Genomic DNA, 22824 nt, shown 5'->3' with positions numbered 1-22824 from the left:
TATCTAAACTCCGAATTAACCATTTTTAGAGTGGAGGAGGAAACAGTGAGAACATACAAACTCCATGCAGATGTTAGCCCTGGTTGGATTAGAACCCACAAGGCAACAATGCTAACCACACCCAACCCTCATTCTCTTTGATCACACCTCCATGCTCAAACCCAATTATTGTTGTAAACTAAAATGACACCCTGGATTCTTTCAAGTTGTAAGGCTCACAGCTGACTGCCTGTATACTTGGACTCCTGACCTTGTTCGGACTGTAATTCTTACTGTATTTATAACCATTATAGCTGTTTGGGGTAGGGATTCTGTGGTGACAGATTCTCTTTAACATAAATGTTTTTATTCCCCTTTGCATTTCCTCTAGGAAGCCAGAGAGCCATGTTCAAGCAGGCCATGAGACACTGGGAAAAACATACCTGTGTTACCTTCATAGAGCGCACCGATGAGGAAAGCTACATTGTGTTTACATATAGGCCTTGTGGGTAAGGAAATGAACATTGTGAACAATCTGAGTCTTTTTGCATTTTTGTTTGTACTTGTTAATGAAATACCACATCAATATAAGCTGTAAAAGTCTTTGGTATTCTCCACTTGTCACCTCCTCATAATTAAACTCTTAAAAAAAACAAAAAACCTATTACCGCAAATCAAAATGGCAGCTCACTTGAAAAGTATATGGAAAGTAGTTGCAGCAGCTGTAGTTAGTGTTATATTTTGCCTCTCAGCTTGATTCACAGTTTACTCTGCCTTATGCTGCGTTTACATGGAGCGATAATTCGCCCAATCGTACAATTAACGATTTCGAAGTAACGTTTTTTTTTTTTGTTTTTTTTTATAACGATCAGCGGAATGGTACGGAAAAATCGTTTTGCGATCGTTTTGCGATTGCTTAAGCCTATCTCGCACATAGATTTAATGGGTGAATGACTGTTTATACAGAACGATCTGCAAATTTTTTGGGAACGACTATTTAAGAACATGTTGTAAGATCAAAATGAACGATTTCTCGCTCGTCGTTTGATCGTTTGCTCCGTTTACACGTACGATTATCGTTCGAATTTGATAGTTATCGTGCAAATTCGAACGATAATCGTTCCGTGTAAATGCAGTATTATACTGCTATATAATGTCCTTCAGGTTGCTACTGCTGCTACTTTTAGGGGTATGCTATAGATCAGGGGTGGGGAACCTTTTTCCTGTCGGGGGCCATTTGTAAATTTACAAAATAGTTTGAGGGCCGTACAAAATAACGTTATAAAAAATGAAAAGTAACTCACCGTTAATGTTATGGCTGGAAATGCTTTTCCTTGGCGATGTGTTTTACGTGGGCTGGTACTGATTACAGTCAGGGGTACGGCATGTGGCAGCATTATATCCAAGGGCACAGCATGTGGCAGCATTATATTCAAGGACACGGCATGTGGCAGCATTATATACAAGGGCACAGCATGTGGCAGCATTATATTCAAGGGCACGGCATCTGGCAGCATTATATTCAAGGGCACGGCATGTGGCAGCATTATATTCAAGGGCACGGCATGTGGCAGCATTATATTCAAGGGCACAGCATGTGGCAGCATTATATTCAAGGGCACAGCATGTGGCAGCATTATATTCAAGGGCACGGCATGTGGCAGCATGATATACAGGGGGCACATGTGACAGCGTTATCCAGGGCACGGCATGTGGCAGCATGATATACAGGGGGCACATGTGGCAGCATTACAGCCAGGGGCACAGAGTAATGCTGCCACATGTGCCCCCTGTATATCATGCTGCCACAGCTGTGCCTTCAGTGATTCCCCCGCACTCCCGCTCCTGATTCTCCCGCTCCTGAGTCCCCCGCACTCCCGCTCCTGATTCTCCCGCTCCTGAGTCCCCTGCTGCTGATTCCCCGGAACTCCTGTTCCTGAGTCAACCGCGTTACCCCACCTGATTCCCCCCTAGCTCTCCCCCGGAACCTCCACCTGTTGGACACAGCATGTGGCAGAGGATGGCGCGGAGGACAGTCACTGGTGTGGGTGTGCACATGCGCGCAACGCCGCAGCGGACGGCCGCTGCAGCGTACGCAACCAATAAGCAGGAGTGACAGGGGATGTGGCCTATCGCACGGTGGCCTTGTGCCCGCCCACCTCCACCTATCCCTGCTGACTTCTTCACCGCACCGGCCGGACGTTCCCCACCCCTGCTATAGATACATAGGCAAGAGTCCTTTCTGGGAGACATTATAACATTTTACAAGTTATATGTTGACCAAAAATAATGCAATTCAAAGCATTTGCTGTGAACTTCTATTGATGTGTTGTGTGGGAGTAAACAACATAGAATTACACAGGTAATTGTAATCTTGCAATTATATAATATTATAACTTAGCATTGTTTTTATTCCATCAGTTGTGGCATGTACACTTGAGACTGAGAGTTTGGTATTCCCTAGAGACCTAGAGAAGAAACTTCCCTGTCAAAGCCTCCTCCTTTTACACCTAGCTTGAGTGTACGCTGTATTTATAACAAGCTTCTATTATAACAATATTAATGTATTCTTTATTGAATGTAGGTGAAAAGGATAAGAATGTAGATTAAGAATTCTAAAGCATGTCGAAAGTGAGTTTATTTTTCAGATGGGTATGATTATATAAACACTCGTAGAAAATCCTCCATATATTAGTGGCAATCCATATGATCGTTATCAGTAAATTCCAGCAGTGTGTGTGACTCTACACCTTGTAATACATCTCTGGGAACATGAACGGTGAATCTCAGGCCAAAGATAAGATCTTGATTTAACATGCACTACCCCATACCTTGTAAACAGTTGTCCATGTGCTTGTTCAATGTGAGCATTAGAAATAGGAAAAGGACCAGGAATGTCAGCAAACCAATGAAAAAGAAATGCCAGTGTTATTGGTAAAGAGAGTGAAGTTGGGAAGAGCAGGTCTGGCTATCCACATGAAAGTGAAGGATGTAGTTAACCAAGTAGGGTCTGTGGTAAGGTAATGCGTAAGTTGTACAACAGGTCAATGACAGGATTGTCATGGTGCAGGTCATGCCGCCTAGATGGACAACCCTTTGAGGAAGAACCCCTGGGATTTATAAAGACATACATTCTTTGAACTTTAGCAAGTTGGTTATGTTCTTTACGCACCAGCCATCATTCTTCTTTCTATGCCTGTGGAAAAACAGTATTCAGAATTTATGTACGGAAATCTGTAGAAGTTATCATTGTCCATTTGTGTTGTATACATACTGAAGTGCTTTGAATTGACATATATCACAGTTGTGTTATATGCAGCAATAACAAGATCATGTTATGTTTATTTCTATCTTTATTTTTTATATGGACCAATTTCTGGCATGGTCTTTTTTATCAAACTTTGAATATAGTGTGGCAATAATTTCTCCTACCATTAGTACTGTCTTTTTATTTATTTAGTTATTAAATATAAAACTTGATTGTGGATTCCAATAATAAAAGAGCTCAAATTGGTGCAATTAACAGACGTTACTGGTGTGTAATTAAAATAAGTTGGGTACAAAATGCAGATTGACTGATGCGTAATGGATAGTATTGTGGGTTGTTTTAATTAGAACTGAGCACAGATTAGTGCAATTACTAGAAACATGATTGTTGTGTATTTAGTTAAAAAACAAAACAAAACAAAACAAACACCTTTTTTCCCTACTGGCACAAATGCTGCACCGAAAGGGAACCTGTCAGCAATTTTATGTAACTTAAGCGGCTTGTAATTGGGGTGGTCTCATGTAGCTCCTACCCCTACCCCATAAGTCTTGATCGATCTTTCCCTGATGCGGTGTAGGGAGAGATCTGTCAATTATGGTTGGTTAAGTTAAGTGTGTATGTCTATCTATTTCATTTTTTTAAAATGTGACATGGTTAAATTAACCATAAATAATTAGTACAATTCTAATTTGTAGACTATTCAAATTAGAACTGAGCCCAGATTCTCCTCCCCCCCCCCCCCCCCCCAGTTTCTCCTCTCTCTTCTCCTGACTGTCTTTACTCCACTTCCACTATCAATTTGCTTCTTTCTTTCTTCAATTTCTCTACGAAATGCCTGCCAACTCCTCAGTCTTAGGGCCCTATTACATGGAGCGATAATCGCCCGAATCAGCCCTATCCGGACGATTATCGCTTTGTGTAATAATAGCAACCGATGGCATTATTGGCTGATTGTTGATATAGGTTCGGACCTATAATTGTCTGGCTCCGACCGCACATCGCTACGTGTAATAGCCGTGCGCAGCTGGTAGCTGACTATTTCCAAACTCTCTACATTACCTATTCATGCTTCAGGGCTCCTCTTGCGCTCTGCTTCTCCCCGGGTCCCGCATGGTCCAGCTTCACAGTGGCCTGTCTGAGCTGACAGGCCGCTCAGCCAATCACTGGCCGGGACCGCTGTGGCTAGTGATTGGCTTAGCGGCCTGTCAGCTCAGACAGGCCGCTCTGGAGCTGCGGCGCACGGGACCCGGTGAGAAGAACACCGCAAGAGGAGCCCTGCAGCCTGGATAGGTAATGTATAGAGTTTAAGCAAGGGCTTCAAGGACATCGGTAACTATGTTAATGCAGCCCTTGTTAAATGATAATTGGGCCGTGTAATAGGCCCAGTAAACAAGTGCCGATCTAGCATATTGGTGCTCGTTTACAGTTATTATCGGGCCCCCATCGGACCATGTAATAGTACCCTAACTTATTAAAGAGAATGTTTGTTTAAACAATGTCATTTTCTGATGAAACAATATTTTAATGTTAAGCTTATCAATATTATATGGTTTTTATTTTTGCTCCTCATTTGTAATAGTTTACCCATTGTCCTAGACTACCCCAGTAGAATATTTCTTTAGTCAATATTAATTGATGGTTTGGTGTAAAATCATACTAATTTTTTTTATTCATAGCCTACTTGCTCAAAAGTATGTGTTTTTTTTTTTGTTGTTTTTTTTTTGTTTTTTCCCTGTGCATTGTGAAATATTTTTATACTGGTTTCCTGGTGAAAGCATTGACAAATTCCTCCTACAGTCTTTTAAAAAGTATTTACTGTATAGTTAAATCACTGATATTCTAAAAGTTGTGGGCAGACAAATTCAAGAATGATTCAGTATGAAATGCCATATAAGTGGTATTCCGATAGGAGGGCTTCCTGAACCCATCATTGCTGCCTTGTGGTTGCTGGAGGTGGTCTGGAAGACATAAACAGCCAAACTGACTGTTTTACAGAACGTGCATAACTCCAATTGACTTCTATTGGAGTTGTGTTAAAAGACTGTGAGCTACACTGTTTAGGTAAGTCCAGGAGCAACTTGGTTCTGTACTTCAATGATAGGATAATATAAAATAATATAGGTGTTAAAAGAGACATACATTCAAATATTAAATGAAAATATGGAAATGTGAACATGGAATAAGCTATTCAAGTCCATATGTTTTGACTATTTCAAATTGACTATTTATAACTTTCTATTACCCCATTGTTTTCAGTAAACTAAAAGTTTCAAAATGTTACTGAGGAGCAGTCTTTGCTAGAGTTAAATGATAGATATAGGCATAAGTACTTAGATGTACCTCAGTCTTAGGGCCCTATTACATGGAGCGATAATCGCCCGAATCAGCCCTATCCGGACGATTATCGCTTTGTGTAATAATAGCAACCGATGGCATTATTGGCTGATTGTTGATATAGGTTCGGACCTATAATTGTCTGGCTCCGACCGCACATCGCTACGTGTAATAGCGGTGCGCAGCTGGTAGCTGACTATTTCCAAACTCTCTACATTACCTATTCATGCTTCAGGGCTCCTCTTGCGCTCTGCTTCTCCCCGGGTCCCGCATGGTCCAGCTTCACAGTGGCCTGTCTGAGCTGACAGGCCGCTCAGCCAATCACTGGCCGGGACCGCTGTGGCTAGTGATTGGCTTAGCGGCCTGTCAGCTCAGACAGGCCGCTCTGGAGCTGCGGCGCACGGGACCCGGTGAGAAGAACACCGCAAGAGGAGCCCTGCAGCCTGGATAGGTAATGTATAGAGTTTAAGCAAGGGCTTCAAGGACATCGGTAACTATGTTAATGCAGCCCTTGTTAAATGATAATTGGGCCGTGTAATAGGCCCAGTAAACAAGTGCCGATCTAGCATATTGGTGCTCGTTTACAGTTATTATCGGGCCCCCATCGGACCATGTAATAGTACCCTAACTTATTAAAGAGAATGTTTGTTTAAACAATGTCATTTTCTGATGAAACAATATTTTAATGTTAAGCTTATCAATATTATATGGTTTTTATTTTTGCTCCTCATTTGTAATAGTTTACCCATTGTCCTAGACTACCCCAGTAGAATATTTCTTTAGTCAATATTAATTGATGGTTTGGTGTAAAATCATACTAATTTTTTTTATTCATAGCCTACTTGCTCAAAAGTATGTGTTTTTTTTTTTTTGTTGTTTTTTTTTTGTTTTTTCCCTGTGCATTGTGAAATATTTTTATACTGGTTTCCTGGTGAAAGCATTGACAAATTCCTCCTACAGTCTTTTAAAAAGTATTTACTGTATAGTTAAATCACTGATATTCTAAAAGTTGTGGGCAGACAAATTCAAGAATGATTCAGTATGAAATGCCATATAAGTGGTATTCCGATAGGAGGGCTTCCTGAACCCATCATTGCTGCCTTGTGGTTGCTGGAGGTGGTCTGGAAGACATAAACAGCCAAACTGACTGTTTTACAGAACGTGCATAACTCCAATTGACTTCTATTGGAGTTGTGTTAAAAGACTGTGAGCTACACTGTTTAGGTAAGTCCAGGAGCAACTTGGTTCTGTACTTCAATGATAGGATAATATAAAATAATATAGGTGTTAAAAGAGACATACATTCAAATATTAAATGAAAATATGGAAATGTGAACATGGAATAAGCTATTCAAGTCCATATGTTTTGACTATTTCAAATTGACTATTTATAACTTTCTATTACCCCATTGTTTTCAGTAAACTAAAAGTTTCAAAATGTTACTGAGGAGCAGTCTTTGCTAGAGTTAAATGATAGATATAGGCATAAGTACTTAGATGTCACCCTGCAGAATTTTAGTAAAACATCAATACATGGCACAGTGTTCTCAGAATTGTTGTTGCTATGATACAATGGAAATCTGTGAGTGTAGCAGATGTGACATGTAATAAATGATTCAAGTGTTTGGTCTATTAATAAACTTAACTCCTTTTCCACTCAATTACTAACTTCTCTCTGATTGAAATCTCTTGTGATGCCTGTGGGTGTTAAGGTTATATTCTTTGATCTATTCCCTAGGTGCTGCTCATATGTGGGTCGAAGAGGAAATGGCGCTCAAGCAATATCAATAGGCAAAAACTGTGATAAGTTTGGAATTGTGGTTCATGAACTGGGTCATGTGATAGGCTTCTGGCATGAACACACTCGACCTGACCGAGACGATCATGTGACGATAATTAGGGAAAATATTCAACCAGGTAATTCTTTTAGACTGTTACAAATATTGTACAAGTTACATATGTTGTACATGTTACATATAATCTTATTTCCTAGGCCAGGAATACAACTTTCTGAAAATGGAGCCAGGAGAGGTGAACTCACAAGGAGAGCCATATGATTTTGAGAGCATCATGCATTATGCAAGGAACACCTTCTCAAGGTTGGAACCTCAGGTTATAATTTTTGACTTTTAATTCCATTTTCTGTAGTTTTAAATTTATTTTTGGATGTGTACAACAGGAAACCACTTGCCTAATATTTAATCAGTGTATATGTGCAAAGTCTAAATAGCCCATAGTACTCTCTAATAAGCTTGGACTGTCAATTCTTGGCCTAAGGCAGCATAGATGCAGTTGTGTTGTAGCTTGCTAATGGTTTTGCAGTACAGGTCAGCAGCAGATATCTCTGCTCTTGTAGATATTCATATATTGGACCTTTTTTATTCATTTAGATTTCTCAAGGTTTTTATAGTTATTTTTGAGGTTGATTTAATTTGAGTTTTTTTCAGACTTAGTGAGGTTAGAGTTAAATCATCTCCTCTGTTCTCTGTGTTTAAGGTGTTGTATAATGAGTTTTATCACATAAATAGTAAATCCACTTTGTATATTTTTAGTTTCATTTACAAGACCTCACAAGATCTGGCATCTGCTATGTATTATGCAATGTGTTAATGTATGTTACATGTAGAAATATACACTACTGTTTAAAAGTTTTAGAACATCTCAATTTTTTCCCCTAGTTTTAATTGATATTTTTATAGTTTATTTTCTCAAATGTACTTTGAAGTAAAGGTGCACAAGAAAAAAAGAATGTTATGATTAATTAAAATGTATTCTTAATGCTTCAAAGTAGCCACATTTAGCAGATTTACACAATGAATGCATTCTTTTTACAGTACATATTCAAATATTGTCAATAATATCATTGTTGAAGAGGTTTCCACAAATGTGCCTCACTTGTAGGCTGCTTTGCTTTTATCTTTGTATCCAGTTTATACCAAACAAGCTCAATGAGGTTTGTCTTGCATTCATAGGCTGTATTCATTTTTTTTCCATGCAGTCCTAGGGTTGCATCCAATCTGTTTATCCAATGAGAGTCAAATTTTGAGCGTTCAGGTTTTGCAAACTGTAAATCTGCTAATTTTTAATCATTGTATTATTAACCTCCTGACCAATGATGCATACTCTAAAGGTGGCTGTCCAATATATCAAAATGCTGTGGTACCCCTTTTTGTCCAGTCATCCTGTGCCAACTCTTGATCCTGAAAATGAGCCCAAGACCATCACACCTCCCTCTGCTCATTTAACAGGTGGTGTCATACACCTCACCAAACCATCATTTCACCGAAGATATCAAATTTTGATTCATCACTCCATTAGATCCTCTTCTACTCTTCAGTAGTCTATTGGAGGTGCGGTTTACCCAAGCCCAGAAAACTATGCTGTTCATGGCTTTCTTGGTAACTTCTCTGTAAGGCAGATCTACACTTGTAATGGGTAATAGTTGCCCTGCCCTAGATCAGTGTTTTTTCACATTCCATTATTTAAAGATCACCAACAGGTCATATTTTAAGGATTTTCTTTGAGGATTTCACAGGTGATATAATAATAGTCAGTGCATCAGGTATTACCTCATATGGTCTTTGTTTGGGATACCTTCAGATCATGACCTGTTGGTTGTCCTTGAGGACTGGAGTTTGGGAACAGTGTCTTAGAGGATGTTTTAATGTAGCCTGTTCCAGCACTGGTTATAGAAATGAGATGGTTTAGAAGGAATCTCCAAAGATAAGAAACCTTTAGGGTTTAAACCCACTTGCCGGATCTGCAGCGAGTCTCCTTGCTGCATTTTTGCAGCGATACTCGCTGCAGATCCCAGCCCTATACTTTCATTAGTAGAGAAACTCGCAGCAGGGATGTACATCCCTGCTGCGATTTTGTCTGCAGCCCTCCCCATTAACCCCCTAGCCGCCGGACATTATACATTACCGGGTCCCCGTTCCTGCTTGCTTCGGGGCTCCTGGTGTCTTCACGGCCCGCCCGGCCAATCAGTGCGCTGCGGCGGGGCAGCGCACTGATTGGCCGGGCGGAACGTGCCGGGAGCCGCCGAAGTAAGCAGGAGCCGGGATCAGGTAATGTATATCCTGCCCGCCCCCCCTGCAGCCCCGATCGCCCGCAGCCCCCGGCCGCACCATCGCCCCCCCCGCAGCCCCATGCCGCACCATCACCCCCTGCAGCCCCTGGCCGCACAATCGCCACCTTCCCCCCCCCCCCCCCAGCACTGATTGCTCCCCTGCAGCTCCGATCGCGGGGCGGGGGGTGCTGTGCGATCGTGCGGCCGGGGGCTGCGGGGGGCGATCGTGCGGCCATCGTGCGGCCGAGGGGTGCGGGGGGTGATCATGCGGCCGGGGAGTGCGGGGGGGGGCGATCGTGCAGCTGTGCGATCGTGCTGCGGGGGGCGATCGTGCGGCCGGGGGGTGCGGGGGGTGATCATGCGGCCGGGGAGTGCGGGGGGGGGGCGATCGTGCAGCTGGGGGCGGGCAGGATATACATTACCTGATCCCGGCTCCTGCTTGCTTCGGCGGCTCCCGGCACGTTCCGCCCGGCCAATCAGTGCGCTGCTCCGCCGCAGCGCACTGATTGGCCGGGCGGGCCGTGAAGACACCGGGAGCCCCCGAAGCAAGCAGGAACGGGGACCCGGTAATGTATAATGTCCGGCGGCTAGGGGGTTAATGGGGAGGGCTGCAGGTATATCCCTGCTGCGAGTTTCTCTGCTAATGGAAAGTATAGGGCTGGGATCTGCTGCGAGTATCGCTGCAAAAACGAAGCAAGGAGACTCGCTGCAGATCCGGCAAGTGGGTTTGAACCCTTAGGAATAGTTTGCATCCAATTTCAAACCTTGCTTTCTCAGCTCAGCAGTCCTCCATGTCTTTCCCAAAAGAAAGCCCTTTAGTTAAAATTAATAAATCTGACTATTGTTTAATTTGAGGTAAAAAAATCATATTTTTATTAATTTTAACTTTCATTGGAATTATTTCACATCATTTGCTGTACTAGAATTGTGTTAATGTGAACAATAACTGGAAAGTTAGTTTGAGGTGTTTGAAAACCTTTGACTGGTAGTGTATACAGTTTATGAGGTTTACAAACATCATAGGATCTTCGTTCCTTTTGAACATTTACATATACTGCTCCCAGCTTCCACTGATTGGCTGAGCAACTTCTTCAAATCTAGAGGCAACGCACAGCAGTGATTGGAGCTTCATGATAATGGAATTTATCAATACAATGTCTGGCATACGCCAGGGAAAAGGCTCAGATTTTTGCACAGAGCAGACATTTTTGCACAGTTTGTGCAGACATCTGCGTCTTTTCCCTGATGGATGCCTTGCACACCTGATTTGTGGGGCATGGATGAGGAGTGGCCTCCTAAGCCCCTGATTTATCATGATTTACTAAGAGACGTGCATCCAGTGGAGTTCCTGGGGGCGGAGATTTATGTTTAACCAATGTACTTGTACACATGTCTTTATAAACTCCCCTTTTAAGCTGTGTTGCTAAAATTGCATGTAATAGGACTGATGATTCTTTTTGTGTGTATAAATTGCATGTAATAGGACTGATGATTCTTTTTGTGTGTATATCCTATTTTAGGGGTATGTTCTTGGATACGATTCTTCCCTCCCGAGATGAAAATGGTTTGCGACCTTCTATTGGGCAGCGCACAAGACTTAGTGCGGGAGATATTGCACAGGCAAAGAAGCTGTATAGATGTCCAGGTACATGAATGAATGGCAAACCATGTATAATTCTGCAGCCTATTTTAACCCTTTGCCTCTTCAGCCTGTTTTGGCCTTAATGACCAGGGCCTATTTTTCAAATCTGACCTGTCTCTCTCTATGTAGTTATAACTCTGCGGTGCTTTTAACTATCGCGGTTATTCTGATATTGTTTTTTCGTGACATATTCCTCTTTATGTTAGTGGTATACTTTGGTTGATACACTCAGTAGTTTTTTATAGACAACACAACATTTGCGCAAAAACTAGAAAAATTTACGTTTCTTTATATTCAAAATTCTTTTCTCCTAAGAAAAATAGTTATATCACATAAACTAATTATTACTGCAACATCTACAACATGTCTGGGGTCTTTTCTTATTTCAGTTTTTTTTTAGCCATTATACCATGTCACAGAGGCCTTGCGGTGCCAAAATATTTGTGTAAGACAAGTTGACGTTTCCACCGGTACCATACTGAGGGACATGTGACACCCTGATCGATATTTAGTTAATTTTTTTATAAGGTGGTACGAATAAAAAACACAATTTAGCAGCTGTTTTTCACCATTTTTTTTGTATGCAGTTTACTATACGTCACATATGACATGTTATCTTTATTCGTCAGGTCGGTACGATTACAACGATATCCATATTATATAGCTTTTGTTATAGTTTATGGCATTTATGCTATAAAAACTGTTTGTGTCTTGCATATTGTAAGAGCTGTAATATTTGTATTTTTTCGGCAATGGAGTTATGTGAGTTTTTTTTTTTTCTAAGCATAAGCTGACGTTTTTAGTGGTGCCCCTTTTGGGTACATGTGACGTTCTGATAGCTTTTATCTATATTTTTTAGGGGGCGGGATTAACAAAAAATTGTCATTTTGGTTAGATTTTTTTGTTATTTTTTTAATGGTGTTCCTTGGATGGTATAATTAATGTAACGGGTTAATAGACGGGGTCATTACGGACGCGGCGATACCAAATATGTGTACTTTTATTTATAGGGGATCATTTATAAAGGGTGGATGGTGAATGTGTATTTATTTATTTTAATTAATTATGTATTTGTGTGTGTGTGTTTTTTTTTCCAACTTTTGCAGAAATATACTGTATATCATGCATTGCAGCACATGATCTGTGCTGTAATGCATGATACAGTGAATGAGCTGTCAGCTTTACAGCTGACAGCTCATTCACACGATCAGGTCTCTGCAGTGCAGAGACCTGATTGTTAAGCACCGGGAGGAAGCCGGAGCCGGGCGGGGGTGAGTCTTGGCAGGGAGCTGGGGGGGACGGGGGAGCCGGAGCAGGAGCGAGGGGGGAACGGGGGAGGGAGGGGGCCGGAGCGCATGGGGAGAAACCGATCGGGAGAGGGGGGGCGGAGCACATGGGGGAGAAGCCGATCGGGGGTAGGGGGGGGCTGGAGCACATGGGGGAGAAGCCGATCGGGGGTAGGGGGGGCTGGAGCACATGGGGGAGAAGCCGATCGGGGGTAGGGGGGGCTGGAGCACATGGGGGAGAAGCCGATCGGGGGTAGGGGGGCTGGAGCACATGGGGGAGAAGCCGATCGGGGGAGGGGGGCTGGAGCACATGGGGGAGAAGCCGATCGGGGGACTTGGGTTGCCGGAGCGCATGGGGAGAGGGAGCTGGACTGAGGCAGGGGGAGCAGCACGGGGTCGGAGAGGAAGGGAGAGAGGCGGGGGAAGGACATCAGCCGTGGCGGCAGGAGGTGGCAATGTGCCGCAGCCTCCTCCTGCCGCCCGATCAGCGGGAGACATCAGATTTCCCCATAGACGCTGGGGTCGTAAAGACCGCGGCGTCTATGGGGTTAACTGCCCGTGGGGGAGCACGGCTCCCCTCCGGACATTGGCAGCGGGAGGAGGCTGTGTGACACAGCCTCCTCCCGCTGCCTGATCTCAGATACAGACAACTGGGGGAGGCAGAGAAGGCATGACGTCCAGGGACGTCATGTTGCAGAATGGCACTGCTTTTCATGACGTCCCTGGATGTCATATTGGCAGAAGGGGTTACACCTGCTGTTCTGTTCGGTTCTACTATACACATATAATGTTCTGGTCATTTTTGACCTGGCCTATTAAAGTCTGGATTTTTAACTAATTTAAGTGTTTTATTTGAATTTCTTTTGCATTATTAGGCTGCATTCACACTACGTATATTTCAGTCAGTATATGTATATTTCAGTCAGTATATTTCAGTCAGTATTGCAACCAAAACCAGGAGTGGATTAAAAACACAGTTCTGGCTTATTTTTTCTAACAGGACCCAGCATGGTCATTTTTCTTTTCTCAGCAACATCTGCCCCAGTTGGTGTGATTTGAAAGAATTGTCACATGTAACATTTCGTCCTTTGAGCTCATGTGTCAATTCCAAAACTACTCGCATAGCTTGATTTTTTTTCAACTCTTTCTCCAGGTTTTTTTCCTATGTATACCTGAGCATTTACAGCATATGAACTTTTGCTGTCACACAGAGTCCATATTTTGATGCCATAGTTTGCAGGCTTATTTGGAATATGCTGTCTGAATGGGCACCTACCTCTGAATGACACTAGCTCAGTCACATTTTTACCAGCATTATATAAAATGTATGCATGTGTAACTCTGCATGGACCAAAAGGACCTAGATAAACTGATAAATAGTAGTAGATGAACTATATAGACCAAAATTAAATTATAACTGCTTTATTTTTTTCAAAAATGGCTGGGGATTAGTATAAAAGGCTATCAGTCATTTTTGACCGAACAGTACAAGTGTAAAAAAAGACGTGGAGCAAAACGTAAACAAAAAAATAAATAAAAACTGGTATTCGTAAGAACCTCTCAAATGAGGAAAAGTCAATGAACCACAAGTTTCATAACCATATAATGAATATTTGAAAAAATATCAAATTTCAAATTAGGTCATTTTGGACCGAACAGAACAGCAGGTTAGGTTTCCAGAGTTTAAAGGTGAATGAATGGTAATTGGCTGTAGGCACAAAAGTTCCAGCATATTCAGTCAAACTAGCATGTCGTGAAAGCGTGTAAACTTTGCTAGCATTTGCGTTCCAGCTTTTTTTCTTTTCCCTTTCACTGTTCTACAAAGGCAGCAGGATTGTACTTGTAGGACCTATTATCCAAATCCATAAAACCGTATTTCAGTAAAAATGATACCACCCAGTACTGTCAATTTGGTGTTTCTCCAAAACAAATATAGTTCTGTTCCAAGTAAATACAGTAACTGTTACTCAAAAGACTACCAAGCAGTGAATGAACCATGTGCTTTGATGAGATGCAACATGGGTTGGAATCACAAGCAGTTTTGTAATATACTCACTTAATTTTAATGTTTTCTGTGTTTAAATAAACATTATGCATACAGCCAAACTGTGGTCAACTAGTGTCAGAAAGCCATACAGATTTGTAAAGTATTTCTATTTAAAATATCAAATCTTCCCAAACTTATCAGCTGTTTTATGCCCTGCAGGGAGTGGTGTAATCTTTCCAGTCTGACACAGTGCTCTCTGCTGCCACCTCTGTCCATGTGAGGAACTGCGTAGAGCAGTAGCAAATCCCCATAGAAAACCTGTCCTGTCATTGACAGAGGTTGGCAGCAGAGAGCACCCCGCAGGGCATACAGCAGCTGATAAATACTGAAAGAGTTGAGATTTTTGGTCATAGAGGTAATTTACTAATCTGTATAACTTTCTGGCACTAGTTGATTAAACAATCACCTTTTTTCTGAGGTTTACTTTTTTATGTAATGCTAGGGCTACTGTAAAAAGTCATACCTGCCTTCACCAATCCCCACAGATCCCATTGTTGCTCCCCCCTTGTTCCTTGTTCTCTGCTTGGCTTCTTTCCCTGCTTCCAAGATGATGTGTGATCTGCCTTTACAAATCTAAATACAATATGTGGTGTTTTTTTTTTTTTTTTTAGCATGTGGGGAAACATTACAAGATTCTACAGGCAATTTCTCATCTCCTGGATTTCCAAATGGCTATCCTTCCTATACTCATTGCATATGGAGAATATCTGTTACCCCAGGGGAAAAGGTAAGGTATTTATGTATTCTGTGTCTATGAAAGTATAAATGTTAATTTTAAAACATTCTGTTTGATCAAAGTAACACAGGTTAGGAACAATCTAAGAATACAGTTTTGCCCTTAGTAGAAGCAGCCATTATACCCTCAGTTTAAATTACATGTTCCCTGATGATCTGGGGATCCCTGTGGGTGTCGGACTGCTTTTGTAGCCCGCTAGCATGTAAAATCTGCAGTGAGTTTTTAGATGTTTATAGACTCTTGGGGGGAGATTTATCAAACATGGTGTAAAGTGAAACTGGCATAGCAACCAATCAGATTCCACCTTTCATTTTCCAAAGAGTCTGTGAGGAATGAAAAATGGAATGATTGATAAATCTCCCCCTTGGTCTGGTAATAAAACCATTTGCTCGGCACAGAGCTCTCGAGCAAGCTAAAGAAAAAGGTACCTAGAGACCCTCATACCTCAAAATTGGCTGGGAATAATTAAGTGAAACTTACCTGAACTTTAAGCTGTATAGAATCAGACACAATCATTTTTACCAGGGTCAAGCTGTTTAAACATCTGGAGTATCTTTAGACTGTCTTGTGCAAGGTAGCATCATCTATTAGTTGGCCTGGTTTATGACAAAAATTTGTGCCTCCGTTTGTAGCGTGTAAGCCAGGCCTGTTTGGCAAAGCCACTCCCACCTATACCCCTTGTCAAGTAAGGTACAAGAATGTCTAAAACCAATATACTGCGTAGGTAATTTGATTTATTTTCCCAGGTATTATGTCACCTTTTCTTTATAACCAAGCACGGACCTTTGCATTTTTACCGCAGAGTAGTGTGGCTTCCAGACCCAAGAAACCTGGCCAGTGACTTCTCTCTTCTTCCTAAAGATGGCCATTTACCTTTTAATATCTGAAGTACAAACGATTGTCCAGCTGTCCGTTATCTCTCCTACCCGATCTCTGTCCTCCCCATACACAGGAACATTCGGCACAGCTGAACGTTCCTGTGTTCTCTATGGTGAGAGAAGGGGTAAGCTGCTGCCAAAGTGCTCATTCTGTGGCTTCTCTCTCTCTCTCTCAACAAAGGAGTCGACTGTGATCCTCCATCACAGCTGACCCATGACCAGGAACATCTTCTGTTTGTACATGAATATACAAAAGAAGAACCCTGCATCATTTAATAGTCTCAAAACACAGGACTAGCCAAATATCCCTTTTTCCCAGAGAGCAATGCACCTAGGATTTCACTGCATTGAGCGCTTTAACCAGCAGCCAGCTGTGTTTTATTTGGCTGGTCTCCCTAAGATCAGCAATCTGTTTCTCTTGTATCTTCTGTTGGTGGCTGTTCGGATGGCCCCATATACTTTAAAATGAAACAAGTAGCTGGTTCGGACGTCAAAAAATGTAAAGTGTTTAGAGACTTGGTGTTCTTTCAAAGTTTATGTTATGTGTTTACACTAAATGGGGATATACTGGAGAAGAAGCTGGACATGCCATGTTAAATAATAAATTTGCCATAGGATTGTTTCCATATTTAATACACTGTTTTGAGTAGCTTAAGATGTCTTCTGTTGCACACTTTTTAAAAAATAAACACAGAGAGGAATTTTTGAAGACTCACTCAATTTTGCTGTGGGCAGTTGACAAATGTTCTTCATAAGTATGATTCTAATATTTCTTAGCTGCTGATATAGCTGTTTACTGTACCTCTGGTCAAGCCATCTCATTTATACTTAAAATAACTTGCCAAGAAATTGCTCTGTCAAGGTTAATAAGATGCGTGACAAATTACATTAATTGAAGCTATAGTGCAATAGCAGAATTTGCTTATGTCGCCAATTCTCTGCTAACTTATCTGACAAACATTGGCAACATGTTTACTATTGAGACTTGTAGTAATATCATCTTTGAACTGCTTGGCTGCAGCAGTGAATATTGTTGGAAAAACGAATGTAGCATGATTATGTGTGTTATGCCTATTTCAATGAGGGGTTAAACGATTTATTAAGATATATATATCTATATCTATGGATTATTATTAATTGGAAAATCAAGAGTAAATGAATGGGTTCGGTTCTATATTTTCCTTTAAAGCTTGTTAAATATTTGTGAGTGAATAATTATATGCCCTGTTCTATGAATGAACATTTATCATGTCTAAATGATGGCCACACTCCTACCAACCCACTTAATGAAGTGGCCTAGCTGGTTGTTTACCATGTAAAGTGCCATACATATGATTGTAAGTGTACCAAGTCTCTCTAACTTGAATGGGACTAGGACTAAGCTGCTTTAGGCTGCAGTCATTGCAAAAGTCAGACCCCCATCAGTCAGATTTTGATGGCCTATCCTGATGAGTAGCATTAAAAAAAAAGGATGCATAAGTGCTGCGGAATCTGTTGGCGCTATACAAATAAATATATTATTATTATTAATACTAATACTGATAATAATAATAATAATATTATTATTATTATGCCTCCCATAGCTCTAAAGACTGTATTGAAATGATATACACACAATAGTATGACGTTTTGTGTTTTTAGTATTTTGGGTTATTTTACAGATTGTTTTAAATTTCACCACTATGGATGTCTACAAGAGCAGTCTTTGCTGGTATGATTATATTGAAGTCCGAGATGGCTACTGGAGAAAATCACCATTGCTGGGTAAGTCCCAAACACAAATTCACTTGTGTGGATAGATGAGTGGGGGTCTACTAGACAAAAGTCTTTAAAAAAAAAAATCGATTTTATATATATATAAAATCAAAAATAAGAAATATGGCATATATTCTAGAGTTTCCTACACAAGTTACCTAATCTATTTTGTGGTATCAATTGTATTAATTTTGTATACATGCCTGCTTCTAGGAAGGTTTTGTGGTGATAAACTTCCAGAGGTCTTGACAACAACAGACAGCAGAATGTGGATCGAGTTCCGTAGCAGTAGCAACTGGGTTGGGAAGGGTTTTGCTGCAGTTTATGAAGGTAAGAATAAAAAAAAATATATTATATATACACACACACACATTATGAGAAGAGTAAGCAAAGACCCTTATCAGCTCATCACTGCAAGTGTTCCAAATCTGAACGGACCAGCTGATGAGTTGCAGCACAAAGCAAAATCTAGTGAAAATGTCCAGTGCATCTTAATTTAATCTCTTTAAAAATGATGGCAATAGTACAAATGTCCTACATGGTTTGGGGTTAACTTCCTAATTATGGACTTCATATCAGTATGGACAGCAGCAGGGAATAGCAGGGTTTTGCACTGCGTGCTCGTCTGTTCCCGCTGTTATTGCTGTTATCTGTTAATGCTGTTTAAAGATAGACCTCATGACTGCGATAGGAGAGGTTGTCTACTAGTACCTCAGGAGTGACGTTTTGGAGGGGGACTGAGGGAGACTGTTATTGAAGAAGGTGGTGCCTATAAAAGGTCATGCCTAATGGGCTAGTACACCCCCACTTTAGTCCTAGCAGCGTCTCCATGTGCCCGGAAAGAATATGATGGACTGTTATAATTAGAGCACAGATCGATTTGCACTTCATATACACCAAAACAAACTCTCTGTATATCAATAGGGCATTATCATACTATGAATGCCTAGAGATCACCCCCTTTTTGGAAACACATGGTGATTGACTTCCCACACAGTATTTTTGCTCAGTATTTTGCAACCAAAACCAAGAGTGGATTGAAAACACAGAAAGGCTCTGTTCACACACTGTTGAAATTGAGTGGATGGCCGCCATTTATTGGCAAATAATTACTGTTATTTTAAAAAATGGCCATTGTTTTGAACTAACGGCAGTTATTTGCCATTAAATGACGGCTATCCACTCGATTTCAACAGTGTGTAAACATAGCCTTTCTGTGTGGGAACATACCCCGAGACGTAATTCTAATCCCACATGCATGCCATATTTTTGATTTTTTACATTTTATTTTCTGTTTTTGCAACTTTTCTAATCATCTTTGCTCGTCTCTTACATTTTCAGCAATTTGTGGTGGAGAGATCCACAAAGATTCTGGGCAGATCCAATCCCCCAATTATCCAGATGACTACCGGCCATCAAAGGAATGTATATGGAAAATAACAGTAGCAGAAAATTACAATGTTGGATTAACCTTCCAGGCATTTGAGGTAATGTTATCTAACCTAAGCTGTAGTGGAGATAAATTATATTGCTTTAAGAAATCTTTAATCCAGTCTCCAGTGAACAAATTGTCATTGACGGGCCAAGCTTTGGGCAAGACCTGTTTCATTGCATACATTTTGAAGAGGATTAGATGGATTTGAATGTACAAATGCTATATTTTAATTAAAACGTATAAGGTCCTGACAGAACGTTCCTTTCGCAACTTCTTAATCTGGTTTTGCAGCCTGAATTGCTGTACCATAAATTATAGAATATATTTTTTATTGATTAATCCATCAGAAATCCAATTTTAGCTTTTAGAAGATAGCAGTCACAAGAAATCCCAGTCATTTTCTCCAAAGCAATATCTTTAGTTATTCGTAATCCTTTTGGAAAATTGGCCAATAAATGTGATGAAGTCTACTGAAATGTCCTTTAATTGTCCTTCTCTATCAAGTTTAGTCAAACATTTCCAGCTACTGTATATGTACCTATTTAGATTTTTTGTTTTTTGGAAAGTAGTGATTGTTTTCCGAGTAACGTTTAGGGGTCATTAGATTTCTGGGTACCATTACATTTCTCCTATTGCTTTAACCCCTTAATGACCGGGCTAATTTTCGTTTTTTTCCTCCTTGTGTATATAAGGCAATAGCAGTTGCATTTTTATATCTACGGAGCCACATGCGCCCTTATTTTTTGCGTCACTAATTGTACTTTGCAATAATAGGCTGAATTTTTGCATAAAATATGCTGCAAAACCAGAAATTTTTTTTATGCGCGGTGAAATAAAAATAATAAAAAAAAGCAATTCTTTTTTTTTGGGAGGGCTTTGTTTTTACCTATGGAAAAACTGACATGTTATATATGTTCCTCAAAACATTACGATTATAATGATATGTAACATGCATAACTTTTATATTAATTGATGGCTCGTAAAAAAAAATTAAAACCTTTTACAGAAAATAAACGTTCCTTAAAATCGCTCTATTCCCATGCTTCTAACGCTTTTATCCTTTGGTCTATGGGGCTGTGTGAGGTGTCTTTTTTGCGCCATGATGCTTACTTTCTATTAATACCTTGATTGCGCATATGCGACTTTTTGATCTTTTTATTACAATTTTTCTGGATTTGATGCGACCAAAAATGTGCAATTTTGCACTTTGGAATTTTTTAGCGCTTACGCTGTTTACCGTGAGGGACCATGAATTATGCCAATCGTGTGTTTATTTTTATTTATAAAATGGGGAAAAAGGGCGGTGATTTGGACTTTTATTAGGGGAGGGGGTTATTTATCAATAAAAACACTTTATTCTTTTTTTACATATAGTAATTCCCCAGGGGACTTCTATATACACAGCACTGATCCCCCTGTACACAGCACTGATTCCCCTGGGGGACTTCTATATGCACAGCACTGATCTCTCATTGAGATCAATGCTGTGTATATAACAGAGCACTGATCCATCAGATTGGTCCTCTATTATGATGGATGCTCCAGACCTGATACATTTTATGCCGAGCCGGGATCAGCGTCATTCCGACGCTGAGCCCCGGCCGACTCATTTGAACGGATCTCCCCTCGGCGATCGCATTGCTGGGGGGAGATCCCCCACTAGACACCAAGGACAGGGGCCACATACACTATACAAATGCAGCTGTCAGCTTTGACAGCTGCATTTGAATATTTAATTAGCCGACCACGGCCGATCGCGACTAATACCTGCACATTGCAACTGGGAACCGCGGGCTGCAGAGAGGGCTCCTGCCGGGAACCCTCTCTGCTTCCCCTTAATGGCCGCATGACTGGTATACCTGTCATGCGTCGTTAAGGGGTTAAAAGACCTATTGCTATTGTTTGTGGTGCATACCTTTCTTTCTGCTGTAAAGCTACAGTACTTGTTCTGAAATCTCTATTTACATACCTCACCATATTTTTTTTTTTTTATTGTTCAGATTGAACGCCATGACACCTGTGCTTACGATTACTTGGAAGTGAGAGATGGCAACAGCGAAAACAGTCCTCTCATTGGACATTTTTGTGGCTACGATAAGCCAGATGATATCCGATCTACCTCTAATACCCTGTGGATGAAATTTGTTTCAGATGCAACTGTAAACAAAGCAGGGTTCGCTGCTAACTTCTTAAAGGGTAAGAAGACTTTTCATTGAAAAGCTGTTACTGGGTAGCTCTGCATAGCACTTAAGCCTTAGCACTTAAACCTTACAGACACTAGGGTCATTGACACACCAGAGGTTTTATGCCTGGGAATTTTGTGTGCATTTAGCAAGGAGAGCAAACATATGGTCCTGGCACACTAGTGTTAATATGTCATGAGTGTCCCGCAGACTTTGCTTGTAAAAGAGTTACTTAGCAATTTTTACTCTTGGCAAATACAGCATACTCTTTGTAAATTCAGGACCATAGGACAGCTCATTAAAAGAGCATCTTATCTATTATATTATTGCAGCATAAAATTACCCATAAATATCTTTTATTTAAATGTTTTGTCCTAGCTGACGTGAAACCATTCTGAAAACTTTGTTCAAAACCACAGTACTGGGTGGATATATATTATAGTACTTATTTTGCTACTTTGCTGCTGACATATAGTTTATTAGCAGTTTTGCTTTGACCTAAATGTTGTACAGTATACTGCTTTTCTATTCAGAACACAAAGACCAGAGTTTCCTCCTCCTTACCATTGGTACTGAGAACCTTTGGATTTAGAGATTCTGATAATCTGTTTTAGCTTTTAACACAAGGTTTATGAGAATATTTAGTCAATCTGTTGTAGATAATGTATCCTACATATGACCATGACTGGGATTTCATTCATCTCATGTTAAGTTATTTATCTGTTGCATTTTATATATTTATGTGTTTGATATTTAAAAAAAATCATCAATTATAATCACTTTTTTTTTTATAGTTACTAAAGATGAGCAAACCTGGTTCGGGTTCGAGTCGATCCGAACCCGAACATTTGGCATTTCATTAGCAGTGGCTGCTGAACTTGGATAAAGCTCTAAGGTTGTCTGGAAAACATGGATACAGCCAATGACTATATCCATGTTTTCCACATAGACTTAGGGCTTTATCCAGGTTCAGCAGCCACCGCTAATCATATTCTGAAAGTTCGGGTTCAGATGGACTCGAGCATGCTCGAGGTTCGCTCATCTCTAATAGTTATGAAAGTTAATTTACTATAAGCAATTCCAAATATATAATATATTAACTTAAAAATAGAACTTTTATCCTAAAACCTGATTTCTTTTGCTTGTTGTTGTACCTTGTACATTGTTATTTTCACTGATTTAACATAAATGTAAATGGAGTCCATATTGGAT

The 22824-nt window shown here is 40.6% G+C and overlaps 1 protein-coding gene across 3 annotated transcripts in view; it reads left to right on the top strand.

The window, feature by feature from the left end:
• TLL1 (tolloid like 1) overlaps positions 1-22824 on the top strand; it is a 113522-nt gene that overhangs the window by 68236 nt on the left and 22462 nt on the right. For all 3 annotated transcript variants that reach the window (XM_069977834.1, XM_069977835.1, XM_069977837.1), the window contains 9 exons: positions 371-488; positions 7320-7498; positions 7575-7680; positions 11171-11295; positions 15237-15352; positions 17901-18003; positions 18208-18324; positions 19336-19481; positions 21430-21625. In XM_069977834.1, the coding sequence (XP_069833935.1) occupies positions 371-488; positions 7320-7498; positions 7575-7680; positions 11171-11295; positions 15237-15352; positions 17901-18003; positions 18208-18324; positions 19336-19481; positions 21430-21625 (1206 nt within the window). The remainder of the gene's footprint in view (positions 1-370; positions 489-7319; positions 7499-7574; positions 7681-11170; positions 11296-15236; positions 15353-17900; positions 18004-18207; positions 18325-19335; positions 19482-21429; positions 21626-22824) is intronic.

The sequence above is a fragment of the Dendropsophus ebraccatus genome, chromosome 7, assembly GCF_027789765.1.
Source record: "Dendropsophus ebraccatus isolate aDenEbr1 chromosome 7, aDenEbr1.pat, whole genome shotgun sequence".
Lineage (NCBI taxonomy): Eukaryota > Metazoa > Chordata > Amphibia > Anura > Hylidae > Dendropsophus > Dendropsophus ebraccatus.
Note: the sequence above shows the minus strand (reverse complement) of the source record. Positions and strands in the feature narration are given on the sequence as shown.